The sequence below is a fragment of the Sminthopsis crassicaudata genome, chromosome 5 (assembly GCF_048593235.1).
Source record: "Sminthopsis crassicaudata isolate SCR6 chromosome 5, ASM4859323v1, whole genome shotgun sequence".
Lineage (NCBI taxonomy): Eukaryota > Metazoa > Chordata > Mammalia > Dasyuromorphia > Dasyuridae > Sminthopsis > Sminthopsis crassicaudata.
The window spans coordinates 108,628,873-108,655,565 of record NC_133621.1 but is presented as its reverse complement, the minus strand read 5'-3'; the positions used below and the strand labels follow the sequence as shown (position 1 = coordinate 108,655,565).

The window sequence follows — 26,693 nt, the reverse complement described above, 5'->3', positions numbered from 1 at the left end:
GACTTTTGACCAAAACTGTCTCTGTTAATAAGAATCACAGTATTTTTAAACAAGACAAAGGAACATTTATAAAGTCATGTAGGCTGATTAATTCACAGTAATCATAGTTTATAGTAAGATTCTAAAGTCCAGTAAATGGAATCCTAATTTCATAGAATTTTAAAATAATAAGCAATCTTAGAGTTTGTATAAATGATCTTTTTTTTCAAAAAGGGATAAACTAAAGCTAAAAGTGAAGTGATTTCCTGAGATCACATAGATAATTAGTGGAAAAAACTGGACCAAAGTTCAGGTCTTTCCTTTTCACACAAAGTAGTATGAGAGGGGTTGGTGAGAGCCCATATTTGGAATCAGAGAAGTAGAATTTGGACCTTGCTAGTCATCCATTTGGTTCCCAATTTCCTGATCTGTAAAACAAAGCTAAGATAAAGTTTAAAAGCCCTTCCAGATTTATATCCATGAGTTGTGATATGAATGACCTTGACAATAATCAATTGAGTAGAAATATACATTCTATAATCTAACCAACTAACTGGTTTATTGGTTGACACATCCTTTACATCTCTATATGAAGTCAATTCTAATGATCTACAGCTTTCCCCAGAAGTTGACATTTCCCTTCTCTTATCTTTGTGTGCTGACCAGAAACTGCTGAGCTTCTTAGAATTTTTATTAAGAATTCTAGATACCCCAGTAATAGAGCAGTAATTTCCATTCACTTCAGCCTTCACTAACAAGCTCCTCAGGGTACATGGCTCTTTTTTTTTTTTAATACTACAATCAAAAGCTCTCTACTTAAATTGACTTGTGTGACATGTGTCCAGAAATGAGAAACAACAGTACATTTTTCTGTGTTCAGGCTCAGGAAGCCTGAACATTATGAGTGCCATGTTCTTATCCTGCAGAATGCTACAGTATTAAAAAAAGAAGAGAATTTTCACCCTGCTTATGGACTGACCTACTAGAAATTCAAATGATACTTCTTTCACCTATGTGAGATACATAACAAAACATAACATGATGCGAATGTTCTTCCTATTTAGGGGTTTAAAAATTTGGATTTTGGTTATTTTGCTGCTGGGTAGCAGAGATTTTTTTGCCTACGCACCTTCATGATGCAGTTTTCCTTTGCCTACACTGTTGGAAAGTGCTTGTCACATTTGGAAAAGTGCTGGTGGGAAAAATAAGAAAAAAGAAAAGGCAGTTATGGGCTTTGGGGAAGCATCACTAACCATATGTAAAAGAAAAATCATAGCAATAGTAACTACAGGCAATAGAAATAGAAATCTCTTTGCATTCAACTGCTGAAACAATATGGATGGAGAATTGATGACACCTGTTGGCTAAGTAGCCTTTCTTCACTACTTGTGAACTTTTGAATGAGAAATATTTTCTAGGAACAATATTTCTGTTGTCTCCTGAGAGTTTAAAAGAGATTATAAAAGATTTGGCTTGGAGTCTGTGCACATTATCAAAATTATGTCACCTTTGATTTTTAAAATGCTCTCTCACAAACCTATTTATATTTATCTGATAAAGTTGTGTGTGAGTAAATTGCAACCAACATAAATATTTCTAATAGATTGGAGCGGTTTAAGAAGACCCATAAGTTTTTTGTTTGGAATGTTTCCTAATCTGCTCACTTTGATTTCTAACTCAAAATAAATACAAATAAGGTATAGAATATCAGAACCCATATTTGGCTATTCATTGCCCAAAGGAGTTAAAAAAAAAAGTCTGTTTCTGGATGAGAGTTTCCATTTTATAGAAGCTAATGTATGTATTTTTTCTAGCCCTATACATTCCAAATAAACAACAGAGTAATATTTGTAGCATGCTGAATTGTAAAGACCTTAATGACACCTTCATTTTTTTTTGTTTCTATTATTTACTTTTGGACTAATATTGTATTTCTATGATTAAACAGATTGCAGAGTTGAGTGAAATAAAACACATTGAAAATCTGCCACTTCTCCGGGTGCTCAATCTTTTAAAAAACCCTCTTCAGGTAAGATGCAAAGATACTAGAAGGAAATTAAATGAATTTTGATTGAATCAATTATCTCTAAGCAGAACTTTTCATGAAGAATATAGAGAAATATAAATGTATCCATCTTTATCACCCCATTTTAGGAATATTTAGGAAGTTTGAGTGACAACTTTCAAAATGCTTGTTATTAAAACCAGAATTATTTTCTCTAATGATCACCTTTTTCTTGTCAGTTTAATTGTTTTTTAGTCATGTCCAACTCTTTGTGACCTCATCTGGGGTTTTCTTGGCAAGAACACTGGAGTAGTTTGCCATTTCTTTCTCTAGCTCATTTTACAGATGAGAAAACTGAGTTAAATACAGTTAAGTGACTTGCCCAGTATCACACAGCTAATAAATAACTCCAGGCCTGACATTTTATTTGTTATCCCACCTCACTGCCCCTCTCTTTTTCACATAGTATAAATAATTTCAGCCCTTCCCCAAATCTTTGCTGCCTAAAATCTTAAGGTCATGTAAGGTCCACTGAAAGCAGAGTCCAGTACTGAATATCGAACTTGATGTTTTGGGGATTGTTTGTCTCTCACCCTGAGTGTAAAGATTTTCTAGAGAAGCTACTGATTGTAGATTAATGATTCTTTGGATTGGCCAAGAATTCAATGATTTAGAAAGAACATATTGTAATAATAAGGGGAAAAAAATCTACAATAATAGGCCTCTGTGCTTATTTTCTGGGAAAGAGCATTTTATTTGCTGGGAAATTAGTACAAAGTAAATTAGTACATAAGTAAATTAAAGTAAGGTATCCCTTACCCTCCCTTCCCTTATCCTTTTTTCAGTTACTATGTTTACCCACTTGCTCATCTTTTCACTTCTGTAAATCTATTTAGTCCCTCATCTTCTGTCTCTCCTACCTAGCTATACATATTCATTTATTCTTCACCAATGTTTTATAAAATGTCAATGTTTTATCTACCATTATCTTTAAAAAAAGGGGGGGGGGAAGGGGAAATAGACAATGCCAAATTTTTTCCCTAAACAAAATTACTCTTATATGAGAATAGTGTCAACTACTATCGGATAGATATTAATAAGGTTTGAGGTTTAAGTCTCACTAAGAGCTTGTATACATTCCTGTCACACATTCCCTCTGACAGCCATTTGCACAAACACACACACAGTTACGTTCTTTTAATTAAGTTTGCATCCCCACATTACTATTCTGAGGTGGGCTTTTTACATACTCATTCAAATATTGACTTGCCCAAGAAATTGGGTTTTTCTCATGATGGTCCCTTGTACAGAGAAATATGTACCTTCATAAACTTGTGTATGTCAGTAGTATGTGGCTGAAAGAGACCACAGAAGATATTTGATTGACTGTCTTAGAATAGTAGTTCTCAAACTTTTGTTCTCAATATTTTTATGCTATTAAAATCATTGAGGACCTGTCCAAAGAATTTTTGTTGATGTGGGTTATATTTATAGATATTTCCCATGTTACAAATAAAAATAGTTTTGAATATGTAGACCCCCTGAAAGGGTTTGATACTCCCAGGATTTTCTAGACCACAACTGGAGAACCACTGAGTTAGAAGACAATGGAGAGAGATAATATGATTGAATGACTTTGGTGAAATGGAGGAAAGGTTAAAGGTCAGCAAAATCAGCAGAGGATTTTGGGGTTTGTTTATATGAGAAAATAACTGAGAATTCTCCCTCATTTTCTTGACAGGATAAATCTAACTATTGGCTCTTTGTCCTTTTCACGTTACCTCGACTAACAGAATTAGATCGGAGGAAAGTTAAAGTGGAAGAAAAGGTATTGTCCTTAAGGTCTGATATAATTCATAGAATTATAGAACTTGAGAATCAGGAGGGATCTTGGGAGCCATATAATGTCAATTCATGCATGAAAAAAATCCCGACAATAACATGCCCAACAAGGAGGCATTCAGCTTCTACTTAGAGTCTTCAAGGAGGAAGAACCCTTTGCCTTTTATTTTTCTTTTTTTGCAAGGCAATTGGGGTTAAGTGACTTGCCCAGGGTCACACAGCTAAGAAGTGTCAAGCATCTGAGGCCACATTTCAACTCAGGTCCTCCTGAGTCCAGGGTTGGTGCTCTAACCACTGGGCCACCAAGGTGCCTGCCTTCCTCCTCCCAGTTGCCTTTCAGTGCAGCCCATTCCATTCTCAGACAGCTCTAAATCATAGGAAAATTTTCCTGAAATCAAACAAAAATTGGCTTTACAGCTTCCTCTGATTGTTCATGATTCTGCCCTCTGGAGCAAGTCTAATATCTACCCCTTATTCCCTCCTGTCATATCCTCCCCTAGTCTTCTCTTTTCAAGATTGACCATGCTCAGTTTCTCCAATAATCCTCATATGGACATATAGAGTCCATATAGAGCATGGAGTCTAGGCCCTTCATATCATGATTCTCTTTCTCTAGATGCTACATTTGCTTTTCTATTTTCTTTCTTAAACTCTGATGCTCAGACTCTGGACAAGTTCTAATAGAATTCTGAAGTATTATTGCCTTATTCCTTGAGACTAGCCTTCTTAATGCAACCCAAAGATTGCATTTTTGGGGACCGCCACATTGCGTTGCATTGCTATCCATAGGAAGCTTATAGGCCACTGCAACCACCAGATTTTTTTCCCCAGAATAGCTGTTGTATAGTAATATCTCTCTCATTTTATATTTGTGAAGTTGATTTTTTTTGTACCCAGGTACAAGAATTTACATTTATTCTAATTGAACTTAATCTTATTAAAGTCACCCTAATGATCTCACCTATCAAGATCATTTTGGATTCTGTCATCCCCTGTGTTACCATTTCCTCCTGGTTTGATGTCATTTATAGATTTAACATATATACCATTGATGTTTTTACCCAAGTCTCTGATAAAAATGTCAAACAGTACAAGGCCAACTACAAATCCCAGGATTTGTCCCTTTTTGCCTTTTTTTTTTGTTGTTATCTTTTTTTTTTTTTTTTTTTTTTTGGTTTCTCTACTTGTTTGTGACCATTTTTTGGTCTTTTCAGGTTCCTCTTTCTCCTCTTGCCCTCTAAGTGTGGAGATTCCCTCTAAGTCCTAATCTTGGCTCCTCTTTTATCTCTTCCCTCAGAGAACTCACTTCCATATCTTCAAGTTTTTTCCTCTCTATTTCTGGCTCCCAAAGCTATCTTTCTCCCCAAAGCGCCAGTGCCATGTTTTTAACTGCCTGTTGAACATCACCATCTAAATATCCTTCCTAAGCTTCCAGTCCAACATATTCAAAATTGAACTCATCTTTCTCTCTAAAGCTGTCCACACTCTCATATTCCTAATGGATGGTACTACCATCTTCTCAGCGACCAAGACTAAAAGTTATGGACTCAACCTTGGTGGTTCCATCCAGGCCAATCCCACAAGGATTTTAAAATTTCCTAATATATGCAAGATGCTATGCTAGGTTCCAGGGATATAGAGACAAAATGCAAAACATCCCTTGCCTTCAAGAAGATTGTATTCTTTTCAAAAGATATAGCATATGAATGGATAAGTTTATCCATGATAGTTTGGAGAGAAAGCACTCACAACTAGGAAGATAAGGAAAGTATTCCAGTAGAAGGTGGTGCATGAAACAAACCTGGAAGCCTGGCAATTATGACATTGATAGAACATTTAAAATACAAAAAAAAATTAAATTAAGCAATTAAATCATGTTGCCTTAATCCAGTAATCTATCACTGTAATTCTTCACTACTAAAAATGACTGAAAGTGAAGAAATCCAAGGATTTTAGGAGTAATGATCAGAATCTAGTGATCCTAGAATCCCTTTAATCCTCAGCTTCCTAGAATTCTTTTTCTGTGAAACATTGCTCTTGTTAAGTCCCTAGAGTTCTATTCCTTTATTTCTGCTTCAGCTGCTACTGAGCACAAATTCAAGCTGATTTTACCTAATATTTCACTGATAATTTTTGTCACATAATCTCAGTGGGATTCTTGCTGCGCTCCAGTCCTTCTACTATACTCTTATCAATGATCTATTTCATTCTTCATAGCTATCACCCAATATTTTTCTTTAATTCCTTTTATACCCACTCCATCCCAAATTATGGGAGATCATCTAGTTTCTTATTTCAGAAAATACTGAGACTGTTTTATGTAAGTTCCCTTGATTCTATTATCTCCTCTCCTCCATTCCTCATAACTCCTTAATAACTCCCTTTACTTTGCCTTCCTTTTGGTCACAAAAGTGATATATTTATTCCCTAATTGGGCCAATATCTTCAACTATTCCCCTAATCATATTCTCTCCTCCTTTTCCAATACTTTGCTCTGGTTTCAGAGACTTTTTCTACAAATGCTTCTCTTTCTTGATATTCTTCAATCTTCTCTTTCCCACTTGTTCACAAACATGCAGTTTGTCCCAATCCTAAAGAAGCCTTTCCTTGACCTTTCCATTTACCATCCTATCTCTCTACTGATAATCTTAGGGAAAAAATGCCTATACTCCATGTTTCCATTCTCACTTTCTGTTCTTCTCTTCTAACATGGCATTCACCTCCACCACTTTACCAAAACTTTTCGAGTGTAAAAGTCAGTGGCCCTCTGATTGTCAAATTCATTGGCATTTTATAAAGGTCTCATCTCCTTTGATCTTTCTGCAGTTTCATCACTGTTGATCACACTCTTATATTCTGCTTTACTTTGAGAAACTTTTGATTCTCTTTCTCTTTCTGTAAATGATCTTTATAAAAAGGTCCAGCCTTAGCCTTCTTTTTGCCCTTCATTGCCATTCTCATCCATTCCCTGTGACCTCTATTGCAATCTATATTTCTTGACCTAGGTCTTTTATCTAGACCTCATCTCCATGTGCTCTATAAGGCTCTTTTTCTGTGGGTTCTAATGGAACCTCACATTCAGCATGACCCAAAGTTAGCTTGTCATAAAACCACAGGGCTATTTTTCATTCTTTCTTTTGCCTTGCCTCTCCTGTGAGATCAATGATCAAGTTTTTTAAGTCCCAGTTTTGCAATATCTTATGCATCTTACCCCCTTCTTGTTTTCATTATCTCCTTAATACAGTTTTTCTTTAATATCTGCCTAGACTCTTGGAACAGATCCCAATTGCTCTTCCAGCCTCTAGTGAATTCCCCTCTAATCCATCCTTTATCCCATTACCAGAATAACTTTTCTCATATGTATCATATAATTCCTTTGCTCAAAAGTATTCAGTGACTCCTCTGAGCAAAGTACAGTCCTCACATTGACGGTACCTTACTTTTCCAATGTTATTTAGAATTTCCTATGTCATATTCTTTTCCTTCATCCATTTAAACTAATTGTACTACTTAAAACCAAATGTACCATACTCTCCTCTCTGAGCAGACATTAGCAGATCTCCATGCTTTTGGAATGTTGTTCTTCCCTCTTCCACCCCTGATATCCCTACACAAATATCAAAGTCCAATCCTCCATGATGCTTTGTTTTAAATCTCCCTGACTTGACACACCTAATAAATGCTTAATGTTGACAATTTAGTTGAATTAATCAATCTTATTGATAAATTTCCCTCTTTGATTTCATATAAAATGTTTAAAAATTTTCTAATACTTAAATAAAATATTAATTATAGCTATTAGTTTTGGTGCATTTTACCTCCATATTGAAATATAGGGTATATCATTATTTAATCTAAAATTTGTGCCTTTCCCACTAGTAATAGATAAATCACAAAGGCCCTCCTAACTTTTAATACTCTGTGATTCTGATTCTAAATTTTTAAATAATACTTTGCACATGGATTAATAAAAAGGAAGTTTAAAGGAAAAATTATCAAAATCCTTCATTATTCTTCTTTACTAAGCTTGATTAGAAAAATAGGCTACATTGATAGTTATATCTATAAATTTAATGTGTTCCTTCCTTTCATGATAAAGATTGGGTTTTCAAAATCTTTCATATATGATTACAACATTAAAGCTTTGTTTGTTTCCTCTCCCCAGTGATAAGTTGTAAATGAGTAAATAAAGAACTACTCAATTTCTGCTTGTTATTTTCTATTCATTTATCTCAGGAGTTTATTCATTTATTCTCGGGAGTTGAATTGGGTGAGTTGTCTTTAATAAGCTAACCACGAGGAATTGGAACTTTTAATTAGGAAAAAGCTTTCTTCTCTCTTTATAGAAATATATAGGTGACATCTACTTTCCTTCCCTTTCCTTTCCTAATTCTGGAAACAGGTTGAAGCAGTAAATAAGTATAACCCTCCCCCTGAAGTAGTTGCCGCTCAAGATCATCTGACCCACATTGCATACAGCATGATGCAGCCACAGAGGATCTTTGACAGGTAGGTGCATTTAACCAAGGTAGGTCCCCACTTGCGATCACAGTGGAGCTCAAGCTCAGCAAAGCAGCCCAAGACTGATGCTGTTCTCCTTGGTGGTGCCATTTTTCCTCCATTAGAAAATGGTCCACCTTAGTTTGTTTAGAAAGGATTGTGCTTGTCCTGCTTCTCCAGTGAAGATCATCCTGAGCTCCTTTATAACCAACAGTACAAATTTGTAAAGCAGCTTCTAATTTTGGAAACAGAGCTTGTAGATAGCTATAGCTGTGAATCAGTAAAGTGGATTGCACCAGGCAGGATTCCAACTTGGGACCTTATCTTCACTGAGAGAATTGAGTTAGTTTATGATACCATTGAGAAGTGTTCATTAACATCTAAGTGAACATCTAAATACCTCTATCAAAGATTTTTTAAACTAATAAATCTATCAAAGAATTTTTAAACTAATAAAGATCTTTAGGATAGCTCTCTGGTCACAATAAAAATTCACATTTATATCTGTTTTAGACTCAGCCTAAGGGAAAAGCTAACATTTTCATTATGGACAGCTTAAAAATGAGCTTAGAAATCCATCTTGGTTGAATTAAAAAATAATTACTTTGGTTTACCACCTTTAAGCTTTGAGAGAGATTTGCAATAGTTTTTTTACTTCTTTTTAAACAGCCTGTTGGGGCAGATGACCACTTGTGATACACAAATAGAACTATCAATATCCAAAGAAAATTTTTAAAAAATACTTTTTGGAACAAAAATGTCAGATCTTCATATAGAATTTACTCCATTATTTTGTGTTCTTGGGAACCTAGTAAGAGGAAAAATATTTTCATTTTTAACAAATCACATAATTTTTGTACAGTTTGATAATCTAGGTGTCAAATATTGCAAAATGTGATCATTGCATTCCTTTATGCAAAATATTTTATCATTTCTTTGAGTATTTCTGGAAAAGTAAATTTGACCTAACAGAAGAACATTTTATGGTTTCATTGTTTGTTTGTTTTTTCCGCTAAGAGATGCTAATTACATTGTGCTTCTGGCTATCTTCATATTAAAAAATAGGTATAAAACAAAATTTGCTGCAGCAGTTGGACAATCAAGTGACTGATTATTTCTGATCTACCCCTGGACAAAGACTGATGTTATTCTCTATCAGAAATAGCTGCTTTGCTTTGGGGTTCTAATTTTAGCATGGGTAGAAAATAGGAACATCACCAAATAGCCACTAGTGGTACATGGTGGGGAAAAATCATCTAGTTTTTGATTATTATACCTCCATACCATAGCTAGGCTCCCCTTTTGTTTCTGCCTCTTTAAACACTCCTTCTTCTGAAAGTCATGTCCATTTATATATACTAGTATCTTTCAAGTAAACCTTTTAATTTTCTTTGGAGCTAATATATTTTCAAATAAGTGAACATATGGCTTAGTACTTAAGGTAACAACCAATTTTTAAAATTACATTTTTTAGTATGCCAGTGTTCAATTAGGAAGGCACATATTGTATCCATTAATGAAATTTAATTCTTTCTTATTCTTTGATTGATGAATTTAATGTTTATAAACTATAATTTTCTGGTAGTTTATCATGTTAAATCTAAATCAGCAATCAATTTTAATTTATTCAACTTTACTTTTATACCAGCAAAATGCAAATAAAATGCCTGGTAGGTTATTACTGGGAAGAAAAGGTACAAGATTCCATTTAGAAGCCAGTGTGAGAGAGGTAGCTAGGTGGTACAGTGAATAGAGAGAGAACCTTGGAGCCATCAGTGGATAGAGAGATAGGCTTCGAGCCATATCAACTTAATTCAAGTTCTACCTGTGACACCTGCTGATTTTATGACCTGGGACAAGCCAGGAAGCTTCTTTGGGACTTAGGAAACCCTCTGTGATTATAAGGTTTAGAGGAGGTCCTGACTTGCATTGTTGGAGGGGCTTTTCTCACTTGGGAGTTCTCTTAAGTTGAGATCACAGATCCAGTTCCTAGCTACATCACTAAAGTCCCCAAGTAAGCTAAAGTTCAACATTCTCTTGTTTAACAACAACATTTTACTTTATGAGCATCTTTGATCTGAATATTATATATGACAATCACTTAGCTTTCACTGTAGTTATACAATTTATGTAGGTAAAAAATAATCATTACAGAGGCAGCTGGTGACACAGCAGACCGTCGCTGCATCTGGAGTCAGGAAGACCTGAGTTCTAATGTGGCCTCAGATACTTAACTAATTGTGTGAATGGAAGCAAGTCACTTCATCTCTGCTTGTCTCATTTTCCTGTAAAATGGAGATAATAACAGTCTCTATCTTGTAGAATTTGTAAAAAGTGCCTGGCACATGGGAGGTGTTTTAAAAACTTTTTTTTTCTCTCCCCTTCTTTGTTTTAATCTTTACAGTTGGGAAACTCTAGCTAGGTATCCTATAACTGAACATAAATGTGTCTGGTTTTGTGTTGTTACAGCACCTTGCCCAGCCTTGACGCTCCTTATCCCATGTTAGTGTTAGTCGGTCCACAGTCTGGGGGGAAACGAGAACTTGCTCACCGACTCTGCCGGCAGTTCAGTACTTTCTTCAGATATGGGTAAGTTTGTTGATTGTCAAGTGAAGATTTGGCAAATGTTAAGTCTGGATTTTATTTTAAAGCAACCATAACTTTGTGCAGAGTATATTCTAATAATACTGACATGCAGAAATTTCCAGAAGTAGTTGTTATAGGAACCTCAATAGATATTAATTGTGGACAATAGTGAGGGAAGACACTGGTCCTCATACATAAATTGTTAACATTACTAGCTGAACGCAGATCCGGTGCACCGTACTTAAATGGTCTTGTAATTCTTGGACCATTCCACCAGGAAATGGGGACCATTGTTGAACTGTCAAAAAGTTCTTCTAGCTGTGTGACCCTGGACAAGTCACTTAATCCCAATTGCCCCAGCCAAAAAAAAAAAAAAAAGAAGAAGAAAGAAAAAAAGAAAAAAAAGAGAGAAGCTCCCTCAAAGTAGTGAGAAGCCGAAGATTTTCTTTTGTAATAACCTCCCTCCCTCCTTCCTCCCCCCTTATAATTCCCCCCTCCCATAGTCGGAAGCAGCCTCTCCATGTGGCTCAGTGACATGGCACAGCTGTTAAGTAGAAGGCATATCAGCTCTTTTGCAGAGATTTCTTACACTGGGGAGCATTTCTTGGCAGTAACTTTTAGATGCATGACTTAATTCAGAGCCAGCCCAGAATAATTCTCCAGAGCCTGAATATTCTTTGCCTTTTAATGCAACATGATGGTGTTTGAAGGCAGTCTCATTTTGTCGCAACACAGTATGTCAGTATTAATCACAATGTTGTGATGTTCGGGTTTGCTTCGCTGGATAAACTCGCACTAGTGACAGCCCTCTATTAGTCTCTTCTGCTCTCAGCATACACTGAACAGCCTCTCTTTCTGTCCTTGATCTTCACTTGCGTCTTTCCTCTGAGTGGTGTGTTTTACAACAAAGGAAAAAGAAAGGATAGTGAGCTTTTTTTTCTCTCCCTCATATCAGTGTTGGGATTTTCTGAAGCTCTTACTTTGCCCGATGACAGAACAAAATAAAAGCTTGGAAAAGTTATGCGAAGCCAGAGCCATCCTCAATGTCCTCCAAGCTCTCTTCAAAAGGCTATGAGAATAAGACATCAATTTGGGATTGTGGTTCATGTTTCTTTGAATTATTCCCTTTATTTGCATGGATGAGAAAGAGATTGATTTTAGACTAGCAATCTATGGCAGTAAATTAGAAATGGAATTCAACAAAAGATAAGCAAAGAAAAGCATAATGCAAATGGTTTTCTAATACTTTTTTCCCATTTTTTTCTTAAGCTAATCATGTCCAGACAATGCAAATAGTGTTTTGAATAGGCCCATTTTATTTAGATCTTTAAAGTCACATTTTTCACTTAAACTCCCAACACAAATACTATGAAATATTCTAAGGAGGAGAATAATTCAGATACCCAGAAGCAACTAATAAATTAACTATTATATTCTACAGAAATTAGATTACAATGTGAGAATAAAACTTCAGAGAATAAAACTAATCGAGCTCCTTAACCAGTTTAAAAGAATGTCTGGCATAATTCCAGAGAGAAAATGGCAAAGATGTCCACTTTCCAAGTCTTATTCGGTCCTTTTGGTCCTGAACTCCAATTATGAGAAATTTCTAGACAAGAGCAGTTACTGGAAGTGAACTCATATACCATCTATGAACCCTTCCTTTCTTTTGGCCCTTATGTCATTGGGCTGACCATCCTGGCCTATTAGGGTACCATCCACTTTCACTCATCCATCAGTCACACAGTTAGTGATCTTGGACTATGTGCAGGGCGCTGAGCTAAAGGCATATTGGTGAATGCTGGACAGCTTCTCCACTTCCAGTGTCCAGTCTCCTGAAGGCAGTGGAGACTTAAGAAGTTCCCCGTCCACTTTCAGTAGGGCATGCAGTTCAGGAGGGACCTCAGGGACAGAATAGGGTTTGAGATCTGGGCCAGACACTTCCCACCTGCATACCATGGACACCTGCTCTGGCCCTGAGCTTCCCTTTTCCCATTCATCCCCACTCAACTGTCAAAGTGATTTTGCTAAAGCACGGATCTGACCATATCCTCCCTCCCTCACCCTAATCACTACACTTCAGGAGCTCCCCAGGAAGCATCTAGAAGTTAGAGCCCCTTCCTTCCTTTCCTGTCTTCTTCCATTCTACTCTTCTTTGCGTAGATCCATCAGCATCATCCTGATTGCTGCTCTTCATGCATGGCACTCTAATTTCCAATGCCATGCTTTTTCGGTTGTGGTCTCCTTTGCTCCCTGGCTTCCTTGAAAAATCCAACTCAATTACACAAGTTTAATATATATTGGTTTGCTTGCTGTCTAGGGGAGAAGGTGGAGGAAGGGAGAGAAAAAAAATTGGAAGACAAGGTTTTGCAAGGGTGAATGTTGACAGCTATCTATGCATGTATTTTGAAAATAAAAAGCTTTAAGAAAGAAAAAGAAAACAAATTTTTAAAAAAGAAAGGAAAATCCATCTCAAATTCGTCTTGTTTAGGAGCTTCTCCTGGTTTCCCTTTAGCTCCCCATTGTCTTCCCTCTGAATTTCATATTGTATATATCTTATATTACAGTAATTTATATTCTGTCTCTCTCATTAGAACGTTGGCTCCTTGAGGCCAAGGACCCTCTTTTTGCTTTTCTTTTTATCCTTGTGCTTTCACAGTACCTGGCACATAGTAAGTGTTTAATCAGTGATTAAACCCGTCTGCCTGACTAAAATCACAGATGAGCAACTTGTTCATTAGTACCTGGAAGCTCAGTGGCAAGGGCAGTTGGGTGGCACAGTGAATAGAATGCCAGCCCTAGAATCAGGAAGACCAGGTACTCCTAGCTCTATGACCCTGGCCAAGTCACTGAACTGTTTGTCTTAGTTCCTTCATCTGTAAAATGAGAAGGCTATGGCAAACCACTCCAGTATCTTTGCCAAAAAAATCCAAATGGGCACCTAAACCACAGCAAGCTCAGGGGCATAGGTGGCCTTGGAGTCAGGAGAACCTAAGTTCAAACCCTGTCTTGGACACTTACTTGTTATGTGGCCTTGTTATAAGCCACTTAATCTCATTCATCCTCAGTTTCTTTGCCTGGGAAATGGGGATCAATAATGGCACCTCACTCATAGGACTGTTGGAAGGATGAAATGAGAGCACTTCATAAATCTTAAAGAGGCATATAAATTCTAGCTATTCATATTTGCTTTTCTGTATAAATGAAAGCTCAGTTTAATTTTGTATAACCTTCTAATGGCGTTTTCCATTTTTAAAATGCTTAACTTTTTCCCTCTGTCTATAACACAGCATTAATTTTAATGGCCTGCTGTCTTAATTGGTTTGTCTTTGGTGATGTTCTGCAACAGCACAATTCTCTGGGGCCACCATTTTCACTGCACTGGAGAATTTTTACCCTGGAGTACAAAATCCCTTAATATCTGACACTTATATTTTGTTTTAGGCTCTCTGGTGGCAATCAGTGAAACTATTTAAAGTAATCACTCTCCAAATATGTAGATGGGTAACCAAAACCTGTCTTCCTTACCAATGAACTGTTTTGGAAGAAGCCAGTTCTTTGTAGAAACTAAATATCATTTGATTAATCACCTAAACAGAGTTTAGTTCCTGTAACCTCACCAAGGTTTCAAAGTACATCCCCAATGTCTTCTCTCATAGCTGGACACCCTTAAGTTTGTTAGCATCCTTGAAATGTCATAGAATGTTCCTCTCCCCTTGGGGTAAGACTATTGTTACAGCAGTGAGAATTTAACATTTGTCTTTGTTTATCTGCCAAATGAAACAAATATAACTTGACCCATTTTATAGCAATTTATTGTGACTTGTTAAGGAACGTAGGAAAAACAGTATTTCTTCCTAGAGGGAAAATTTTAAATGATAAAAATGTCCATGTAAGTGTTTGGTGTCACCAGTTGAAGTTCTGTCAAGATTTCAGCGTTTTCTCTATTACGCATTTGTTTTCTGAGGTGTTTACATTTAGCTTTACCCATAGGTATCTTGTGGAACAAAGGATTGAGAGCCTGGAGTCAAGAAAAGAAGAATTAAAATCTAGCCTCAAAAACTCATAAGCGTATGACCTGGGCAAGCCATTTAAACTCTGCCTGCCTCAGTTTCCTCATTTATAACATAAAATTAATCAGAGCATTTACTTCCCAGAGTTGTTGTGAGGATCAAAAGCTATAGTATTTGTAAAGCATTCACACAGGACCTGGCACACAGTGGGCACTCGGTCAATGCTTGTTTCCTTTCTGTGGTCTAGGATAGCCCACTCTATAATGTTTTTACAAATGACAATTGGACAACAGCTTCAGATATTTACCTGTGGATTGGGCCCTTTTTCATGAACCAAGAATAGAGTTTATAAGGTATCATTACAGTAAATGTAGGTGTTGTCAGCTACCAGAGTGCTAATGAGAGCATTGTTTTCTTTGTCTGGGTAGAAGCTATAAATCATGATAAAATCAATGAACATTTCCCAAGCACAATCTTAACTGTGCAAAAAGCTGCTAATTCAAATTATGTTTTCTCTGCAAGAAAGTCTATAAAATTTCCTGTCCCATCAGTTGTTCCACCAGTGTGGAAAGATCACAGAAGAGTAGGTCAAAAAAGCGATTCTTGCTCCACTGATTCCGATGCCCCTACTGACCTAGGAAAGGATTAGCACTTAGTACAAAGCCTATCATATAGCATGGTTAGTAAATGATTAGTAAATTCTTGTGGATTGATTGAGATCCTTTTACCAAGGTAGTGCGACTACCTCTGTCTTTGATGTCTTGGGTTTATAATCCAAATGTAATATTAAATATTAAAATAAATTTTAAATATTAAAAATAACTTTTATAGTCTCTTGATTATCTGCACTAATGGAAGGGAACAGCATTGTTAATAATGGAAAATATTTGGATTTGGAATGTATTTTAGATGTTGTTTTTCCACCCAGAAGATTTACCTTTTAAATTTCCTTTTTTGCATAATATGATGTTAGCATTAATTGGGGATCCCCAGAGAACAGGGCAATGAAAGAAGCTGTATAATATAGTATGTGAGTCATGCGTCCTGAATTCTAAGGTTGGGTTGGACTAGCTGTGGGGCAAGTTATTTTTAAGCTTCATCATAGACAAAATAGAAGTAATACGTACCTTGTCTACTTGAGAAGTTTGAAATCAGGATTTAACAGGAGAGTGTATTTGAAATGTGTTGGAAAAACATAAGGCATTATTCAAGTATTATTACTATTGTTAATAACTGGTGGCAGGTTTCATTTATGGTACAGGAGAAGGATAAGGAATCATCCATGGAGACCAAGAAGAAAGAGTGATAGAAGGAAATCTTGAGAGTGCTATGTCAAGGATGCCAAAGGAGAAGGGACTATCAAGAGAAGGAGGAGTTGGGGTTAGGAAGAGGGATTAACAGTATAGAGAAATGAAAAGAAACAAGAAAGAATTGGATAAAGACTTTGATAGAGTCTTTAGGCTTGGGAGGCAGAATGTGAAGGGATTTGAGGAGCACTTGAAGAATGAGAAAATGGAAGCAATGAATGAAACTGCCCTTCCTAGAAATTTGTTATTAAAATGCATTAAAATGAATGTAAGACATAGGGCAGTAAATGAGGAGAAGTAGGAAGGGGAGATGCTTCCTCCTGGATGAGATGTTTCCTCATCTAATATGAGAGGGTTTAACTAAATGACCTCCCAGGACTTTTTCAGCTCAAAATCTTTAGGATATTAAGTGCTTACTATGCTCTCAGAGGGCTGGGATCCCAAAAAAATGTCAACTGGCTGAGAAATGTACAGAATAGAAACATCCCAATCTTCTTAGATAAATGAATGTTATTTTTGTTTTACCTAAGATGAAACATAGGTAGTTTGCCCAAGATTCCAAGGCCTTCAAACAGGCTCTTGTAATTTTATAATTCTATGGTATTATCCCATAAGGTGTGATGATAACAAGGACTGACAATTTCCTTAATGCATAATAAGAGTAATCTGCTTCCATAGAATCAAATTAATCATTTTTAAAATGCAACTTTGATTTTTTTTTCCAAAAAATGCTTTTAATCATTCTTTTTCATCACATTTTAATTTAATGGAATTATTTGTTTTCTATCTTTCAGTGCCTGTCATACCACAAGACTCCCCTACTTTGGTGAAGGGGACCGAGTTGATTATCATTTTGTTTCTCAGGAAGTTTTTGATGAAATGCGATGCTTGGTAAGAATTTTGGATGTTCCAGAGTCAAGTAATCTTGTTTGCAATGATGAATTTATTATTATTTGAATACTCAGTTTTAGGAAAATTTATTCTTAATATATCAAGAAAATACTGCTATTGTTTCTCTGCAGCTGTTATAACTGATACTAGTTGGTCTTTATGGCTTCAGTGTAAATAAATTCTACCAGACATAATTTAATGCTTATGTATTAATCCATGCACAAGACTTATGTTATATATAAGTTATGTTATAACTTAGGTTATATGGTCAGAGAGGGGGTTTTTCTATTCCGTATTAACAATACGTTCTAAATCTCACAAGCCTATAGAAGCTATTAGACAGAAGTCAGTCTACTTGATCTGTGTTCTCTCATATCCTTCTATTTCCAGAGATGCAGATCTTAATAAGAGAGCTCAACTGTTGTAGAATGTACCTAGGGGAAGAGAAGTCCTTAGACAACACATTTAAAGTATTTTTTTATTCCTTATGTGACCCAAATTCCCAACCAGGTGAAAGCCCTTGCTCATAAAACTGCCTCAGGTAGACTCAGTGCAATCTTGCTTACATGAGATTTCATGTCTGTTTTGGCAATTCTATCATTCCAACTATCAGTAATTACACACTATGCACTTATCTTTATGAACATGACTTTATATCCATATGCAAAATGAGTCTCCAGAGACTATACTCTTTATTTTTGGTAACCTACAACTTTGTTATTCATGCAATATACTTACAACTAATTATTATAACTCAATCTATATTTGCTCCAAATAGGTATTTAAAACAAATATAGATCATTGCAAACATATTTATCATACAAATATATCTAAATATAGATTATAAATCTCAAGTTGCTACAAATGATCTATTTGCTTTCACACTCCTCCAAAGTAATTAGATACTTTTGAAGTTGTCCCTAGAGCAAGAATAAAGGAATCATATGTAGCTCTGGGAAGGTGAGACTGGAAGGAATCATTCCCCACCTTGCACTACAGTTTTTTATAGCTTATTTTTTTCTATGAAATTGTATTCCTGCATCACAACATGAGAAACAGCCATATTCTTACAATCTTGAAATTTCAAAGAATGGCTATTATTGAGAGGATTGGATCTAGTAATCCACTGAATGTTGAGTTCAAGTGAGGCAGAAGAGGAAGCATTGCCAGTCTCTTGGAGATGTCCCACAGATTCTGGAAGGAAGAAGGATTCTCTCTGTGATGAAACTGTAGAGATTCACAGATGACATTGCAGTAATTACATTGACCCCCAGAACACACTACAGATTTTCTTCAGTTAAGTTAATAATTCAGAAAAGGCTAATTTAATCATTCACACTGTAAAAAACAAAATGGATAATAAATTACGTTACCTCGCCTTTGATATATAAATTGACAGGTATCTCAATGAGTTAGTAAGCATACTCTTATGTGTATATGTATGCTTATTGATCAATCATGTTTATCTAAATAATTTATTATTGTCTTAACTCCATTCTAAACATTATAGCTATTTCTGGGTATCAGAATAGCCATTCAAATTCAAAAAAAAGGTAACCAAAATAGTCAAGACTCTTAAAACTGGGCCAGAGGAGAATTACTTGAAAAGAACTAAGAATATTTGCCTGAAGAGAGAAAGACAAGGGAAATGTAAATGCTATTATTAAGTATTTGGAGTTTTTATAGAAGAAAATATTTTGATTTCTTTTTTCTTTTTTAAAAATAGTATTTTAGGGGCAGCTAGGTGACATAGTGGATAGAACACCAGCCCTGAAGTCAGGAGGACTTGAGTTCAAATGTGGTCTCAGAAACTTAACATTTCCTAGCTGTGTGACCCTGGGCAAGTCATTTAACCCCAATTGCCTCAGCAAAAATAATAATAATAATGATAATAATAATAATAATAATAATAATAATAATAATAATAATAATAAATAAAAAAACAAAAATAATATTTTGTCAAGTTACATATAAATTTTTAACATTCATTTTTTAAAAATGAGTTTCAAATTTCCTCCCTTTCTTCCTCTCTTTTCCTCCCTCTCTGAAAAGTTAAGAATTTTAAATAGGTTTTATATGTGCAGTCATGTAAAACTCATTTCCATATTAGTTATATTGTGAAAGACAAAACAGACCAAAAGGAAAAAACCCTAAAAAGATTAAGAAAGTGAAAATAGTGTGCTTTGATATTCATTCAGATTCTATCAATTCTATTCCTAAAAATTTAAAGGACTTTTTTGTGAAAAAACATGTTTTGTTTAACAATAAAGACCAGAAATAGGACTAGTGAATAAAGTTGTAGAGAAGCATATTTTAGCTTACTAACATTATTAGCATGTATTGGCAATATTGGACAGTAGATTCATGCTTAAAATGTGGTTTGGAATAAATTACATCTAATATTACTATGATTCAATGCTATGGATTTTTAAAAAGTTGTACTGTTATTAGTATAACAGAATTCTTAATTTCTGAATTGCTTATGGGGTCTAATACCAGAAATTCGAGGTACATTGTGTTTATATTGGAATTCTTCATAAAAGAAATTCCCATCCCCAAATGATTTCTTTTTTGAATTTCAGGGAAAATTTATTCTGACATATCAATATAACAAGCACAATTATGGACTAAGTAGGGATACAATAGAAGGCATTGCAAGAGATGGCCTGGCAAGCTGTGTTCATTTGGAAATCGAGGTAAGTAGTTTTCTTCCTTTTTTTTTTTTCCATCCAATCAAGCAATAATACTGCATTCGTAAGATGCGTCCTGCCTTGAGGTCAAATATCATTCTGAGGCACAACCGTAATTACTAATCTTCTGTCAGCCATCCCCTAATTGGAACAACACTCGCAGAATGAATCTGAAGAGGCTTTTCAGTAGACAAAGCCACCCTAACCCGATTCTTTGCATTCCACTTTATTCTCCCCTTTATCATCACAGCCCTAGTCATTGTTCACCTGCTATTCCTTCACGAGACAGGCTCTAACAACCGATCAGGAATTAAGATTCAGACAAAATTCCCTTCCACCCATACTACACCATCAAAAACGCCCTAGGTCTTATATTCCTACTCCTAATTCTACTATCTCTAGCCCTCTTTTCCCCAGACTCACTAGGAGACCCTGATAATTTTTCTCCTGCTAACCCACTAAGCACACCTCCCCATATCAAACCAGAATGATACTTCCTATTTGCATACGCCATCCTACGTTCTATCCCTAACAAACTAGGGGGTGTTCTAGCCCTACTAGCCTCCATCCTAATCTTACTAGTCATTCCTTTCCTTCACACAGCCAATCAACGATGCATAATATTCCGACCTGTCTCTCAAACACTATTCTGAATCCTCACTGCCAACCTCATAACACTTACCTGAATTGGAGGACAGCCAGTAGAACAGCCATTTATTATTATCGGCCAACTAGCCTCTATTCTTTACTTCATACTTATTCTTATCCTAATATCTCTAGCAGGTCTTTTTGAAAACTATATACTTAAACCTAAATGAAGAGTCCAAGTAATTTAACTAAAATACTGGCCTTGTAAGCCAGCAATGAAGGTAAACCCCTTCCTAGGACACATCACTCCTCTAATCAGCCAGTCATGGATACTACAAGAAAGTATAAAATAAAATTATCTCAAAGATTGTATATCCTCCTGGATTAACAGTGTACAAATATAACAGCAATTTAACAACACCAGAGCAGCTTTTCCCCAATTTGAATGTTTCTCTGATAACTTCCTTTCTTTTCTTTATGATTATTACATTTTTTTGTTTCATTTTGTGTGGGGAGAGCTCATTCCTGCTTTCTCAATCAAATAAAGATATACCTCATATCACATTTCCCTGACCAATGTAATTTCACAGTAATATTCTTAGTATAACCAAAGCCTATCTTACCATCCAGACACCCGACTGCAATGTCATTTGGCTTATGAACTTCTGATTCATTTTCTGAGCCACAATATGAGCTAGTACCTGAGCCCCAGTGGCTTCAGTTCCCAATGGAATTAACAATTTCCTATTTTGTCTAATTTCATGTTTTATTGGAATCCATGATCATAGGGAGGGTTAAGGTCTATCTGTCTGTGACTTGAATCTTTATACAAGGATTTTTCTTTAGTAGCAGATTATTTTACAAATTGCTTTTGGTATAAGTCTTTAAGAAGTTCAGTTGGTTTTTTTTTAAGGATTTTATTTTTTCTCTAAGCATTAAATATAATTTTTAAGCATTTTATTTTTTCCCTGAGCATTAAATATAAATTTTGAACTAAATAAGAGAATTTTATAACCATAAAGGACTTTTGAATTAATTTAGATTAGAGGAAATCCAAGTCCAGTTTTGTGAATAGTAGACCATATTAAAAAATCTATAGTTGTATGGGACAATCATATAGAATAAAGCTGTTAGCTATAAAAATGTGGATTTTTGGTTGTAATGCAAAAGTGCTCAGAATGGTTTAAGTCAACTTGAATCATATAATCATATAATGTAATCATACAATGGTTTTAGGAATAATGAAACTCACTGAATAATTTTGATCAAGTCAATAAAAATACTGTTAAATTTAACAGACTGAACCATTCTTTTAATTTAACATATTATGACTTCTATTGACAAGTGCATATATTAAAATATATAAACAAGAAGAAAAAAGGAAAAACACAATGTGACAAAATAAATAATGACAAATAAGTAATTTGTAACCATAACCTTCTGTTATTTACAAATTGTACACATACTAACTTTTAACTGAGAGACAATTAGACCATCCCATTTCTTTTCATGATCTCTTCTGAAATTCTTTCTCATTCTTTTATCTGAATTTTGTTTTGATTATTGCTGACTTTGTAGCCCAAAGAAGTGAAGGGAATTATCAAGATTCAGGTATATTTCCTGCCTGAGATTTAACCCATTTCTTCCTGACTTCACATCCAATGCCCTATTTTTTTTTGTATAGTCTTCATAACCATTTTAATCATATAAACATATTTAAATATCACTCTATATTTTAATTTGCTTAGTCATTTCACAATTGTTATACATAGAAATTATGTTTTAATTTTTTTCTTATTAGAAATGATGATTCTAGGAATATTTTTATGTACCATATCTTTTTTTTCTGTTTCAATAATAATAGTAAATCCATGAGAATGGTTCTGGATTTGTCTTTTCACTGCAGATCTTATATATCAAGACTTTTTCAGAGATGCTTTTATGAGTTTTTTCCCAATTTGCTGCTTTTTTATTCCAAATGTATTTCTTTTTTGCCACCACTGCACACAAACACATATATACATAGACATATGTATATATACATATACACATGCATGTGCATGTGTATATGCAGTCAATTTCATCTATTTAGACCCTTGTCTTTTCTAACAAGTCATGGATGGCTAAGAATTTTTCACCAAACTATAGTTGAGAAATCGATGGCCTTCCATTATCCACTAAATTTTTACAGATACATAATCCATTTTGGTTTTACTGGGCTATGTGATATGGCCATAAAAGTCCTACTTTATGCCTGATTGTTGTGTGTTAGTGATCTTGAATCATCAAAGGGTTTGCCAGAAGAGCTCAAGTTTTGTCAGTCCTACCAAGTCTAAAAACATTTTGATTATAGAAGCAATAATATTTTAGGTTTAGGATACAAGGACTGACCTACTTCATTTAGAGATGCTCATCATCAGATTTGCCAGGATGATAAATGCCTTATCAGTGTTTAAAAAACCATTTTAATCATCTGTGGTTGAAGAAATGCCTAGCCCAATAAAGGCATTAATCTTTGATGTTTTAAAGTAAGAATGATATAAGATAGTAGTCATTTCCTATGTTTTGCAAAAATATTAGCCAATTTACCCAACAGTCTTTGTTTACTAATTCTTTTTCAGTTATGTTGAGTTTATCAAATGCTATTGTACTGTGCTTGGTTATAGATCTTGATTATCTGGTCTATTTTATTGAACCTTTTTTCCTAATTTTTTAAAATTTTACCAGTTTTAGTAATATTACAGAGTATAATTTGAATTTTGGCAGTACAAGTGCCCCTCTTTCCCCTGAATTTGCCTCCCCCCCCTTGATATTTGTTGCTTCTACCACAGTTTATCCCTTTACCACTCCCATCCCAATCTTGCCCAGTATTAAAAATGGCATGTAGGAAATCTATTTTAATCTTAACATTTTATCGGCCCACATCATTGGCCAGCAGGTATGGGAACAAGCTTACAACGTACAGTAGAAAAAAATCTTTCTTTCCCCAATACTGCTACCAGGTGCTCTCCCCACCCCTGACATTCACAAGCATTATCACTTGTCAAAATGCTATTCAAATAAGAGTATGTCTCAGATGCTTTCAGACTGTTGTGCTTGATCTCCATTATAATATCATTGGCATTTATTGACAGAGTTCTGCACATTCCCAAAGCAAGTTTTGAAGAGAAAGTTCAGTCATCCTGACAATGATTTAACTATCTGTTTGTGTGGAGTGCACTCAAGTAGTCTCATTTGGTTCAACATAGTTTGATATGTTCTGTGAGGAGCAGCTCACTTCATGCTGACAAAATAAAATAAAATAAAAAGTATTTTAACATTATCTGAAGACATTTCACTCAGTTATCTCCTCAGGTGAATTGTCTATCCTTGTCTTCAATTTCATTCATTTTCTCTTTCATTTCAAAGGGCGTGAGAAGTTTGAAACATTCCTACTTTGAGCCTCGATATATCCTGCTAGTGCCAATGAACAAAGAAAAATATGAGGGGAATTTGCGGAGAATGGGGCTCTTCAGTCGTTCAGAGATTGAATTTTCTGTCTCGAGAGTTGATTATTATATTGAAATAAATCAAGATTATCCAGGTTACTTTGATGCATTAATCAATACAGGTAATTAACTTTTGTGAAAAAAGCATAACTTTTATTTTGGAATTGGGAAACAACTGAGTTAAAAGTTATATCAGGAAAATTCTTAGGGAAAGGCATAAATATTCTGTGTTACAGTAAGTAATAGTAATGCATTTCTAACACCATTGAGATGTTTTGAAATCAGCAAATTCAGGTAATATATGTGAAAAGGTGAAACCTCCAGAAGACTCTTGTTCTGCTGCTTCACTTTGGTATGGACTTGACTCTGGGTTCGCAAAAATCATGTCCCCAAAAGTATAATATCTGGAAGTTCCCAGCAAGCAAGAAAAGTACAGTTCTACTAATGGAACAGTTGTCTATGAACTAGCGTAGCTAAATATGGAGAAACACATTATCAGTAAGGTGAGCATGAGGCTAAGAATTTTGGGGGCCATAAAGTTAGCATATGCAAATAGAAAGTATCATTCTGGTTTGATGTGAGGGGGCGTGTTTAGGGATTTGGCTGGTGAGAAGTTGTCTGGGTCTCCTAGTAAGTCAGGTAAGAATAGGGCTAGTATAATAAGCACAAGGAGGAGTAAGATTAAGCCAAGAGCATTCATGAAGCAGATTTATGAAATTAGTTTCTATAAGGGTACGATGTAGAAACAGGAAAAGGAGCAGATGGTACCAAGAATCCCACAGGTTTTAGGTAGCTACCGATATTGATTTAACTCTTAGTTATCTAAATCTGAGTCTTTGTCAAATGAGATGAGACACCACTGGAGAATGTGAACCATAGGCATAATGACAATTTTGTTGTAAATGAGACTAGAAGACATAAAATAGTTCTAGCTAACTGAAAGGACGCTCACGGGGTTTTCTCACAGAGAGAAATAAAGGCATCCAGTTTGGTTTCAGCATACACTCAACAGCATTATGAATCACCATTTCAGAGGACTCTTAGTTACCCAGTAGTTTCTGTGACTCATATAAAGCAAAAGAACCACCGTAAGGATAAGTGCCCTTTTTCCAACCAACATTCATGGCAGAGGATAGCAAAGCACAAATAAGTCCACATGTATTTTGATCTTCAGTGTGTATAGAGGAGAGTGGGGAAAATATTTTGCATAATATGATTAGGGATGAAGAGATAAAAGATATCAAAGACATAGATCTATTAAAAAATTAAAGTGTATGTGAAAATATATCACTCAAAAGCTTCATACCTATATATAATGAATGCTTCACTTAAGAAGAGAGTTGAAGAACACTAAATATGGTGAAAACATCAAACAATATTATTAAAAAATCCTAAGAGATAAGAAATGATTGATCCTGACTTGCAAGTCATTTTAGAATTGCCTATTTTAAGTCAGACTATTAAATGATTAAGACAAAGGTCAGATTTCTTAAATAAAGAATGAATATGATAAGATACTGCACATAAATAAAATAGTTGTAGTTGGCTTGCTTAAATCTCTGTTGATGGCTCAATGGATAGAGCTCAGGGTCTGGAGTCAAGAGGATTCATCTTCAAGAGTTCAAATCTGGCCTCAGACATTTCCTAGCTATATGACCCTGAACAAGTCGCCAGACCCAGTTTGCCTCAGTTTCCTCCGCTGTAAAACAATCAGGAAATTGAGACTGGAAGAGTTCAAATGAGGTAATGAAGAATCTGTCCTGAGTGAAACTACTCACCAATGACAACAAAAAATAATAGTATTGACACCGATTCTCATCATTTCAGAGAAAGATATCATGTGAAATAATCATCCCAATGAGGATAAAAGAAACTAAATCTGCCTCAGTTGGCACTTGATCTCTTTAACAGTAGAAATCTTTATAGCTCAATAATTAATGTGCAACAAGAAAATGGTATTTACACACATATATTGTATCTAGGTTATATTGTAACACATATAAAATGTATGGGATTACCTGCCATCGGGGGGAGGGAGTGGAGGGAGGGAGGGGATAATTTGGAAAAATGAATTTAAAAAAAAAGTTTGAAAAAAAAAAAGAAATCTTTATAGCTCTTTACGTAGATTATTTCATTAAGACTTATAACAACCCTATAAGATAAGAGCTACCGATATTTCCCTCACTTTATAAGTGAGTAAATTAAGGTTAAGTGATTTGCCTATGGTCACTGCTAAGTGCAGCAGGATTTAAACACAGCTTTTCCTAACTCCAAAAAGAAAGAAGTGACAACTAACAGTAACATTAGTTTGGAATACAAGTCATTTTGCAAAATGTAACAGAAGGCTGAATTGTTAGCAGAGTCTCCTTACTTAAAAAAAAAAAAAAAAAAAAAAGTGGAAAATCAAGCAAACGTGGAGAGGAAACTTGGCTTCAGATTAGATCAAACTAAATCAGTTCATCCTAGAAAGATTTTATAGATGAAATTGAAAGGAGGACTACAGCTTAATATGAAATGGAACATATTTTCCATCATTTCTGTAGAGATAAATTCTCTTTGTTGATGACAGTGGAACTACCACATTTCCTTAAAATAGAAGTAGAAATAGCAGTCAAGAGAATGAAGTCAGGAAGAGAGACTGTACTTGGTTATATATATATATATGTGTGTGTGTGTGTGTGTGTGTGTGTGTGTGTGTGTGTGTGTGTGTATGTATATATATATATATATATATATATATATGTGTGTGTGTGTGTGTGTGTGTGTGTATGTATATATATGTACATATATATACATACACACAC

At 35.1% G+C, this 26,693-nt stretch overlaps 1 protein-coding gene across 5 annotated transcripts in view; it reads left to right on the top strand.

Annotated features, from left to right (window-relative positions):
- The window catches only part of LRGUK (leucine rich repeats and guanylate kinase domain containing), a 122,005-nt gene that overhangs the window by 29,502 nt on the left and 65,810 nt on the right, over nucleotides 1-26,693 (top strand). For all 5 annotated transcript variants that reach the window (XM_074267887.1, XM_074267884.1, XM_074267883.1 and 2 more), the window contains 7 exons: nucleotides 1,928-2,008; nucleotides 3,726-3,812; nucleotides 8,229-8,335; nucleotides 10,796-10,915; nucleotides 17,027-17,123; nucleotides 19,706-19,819; nucleotides 23,810-24,011. In XM_074267887.1, coding sequence (XP_074123988.1) covers nucleotides 1,928-2,008; nucleotides 3,726-3,812; nucleotides 8,229-8,335; nucleotides 10,796-10,915; nucleotides 17,027-17,123; nucleotides 19,706-19,819; nucleotides 23,810-24,011 — 808 coding nt within the window. The remainder of the gene's footprint in view (nucleotides 1-1,927; nucleotides 2,009-3,725; nucleotides 3,813-8,228; nucleotides 8,336-10,795; nucleotides 10,916-17,026; nucleotides 17,124-19,705; nucleotides 19,820-23,809; nucleotides 24,012-26,693) is intronic.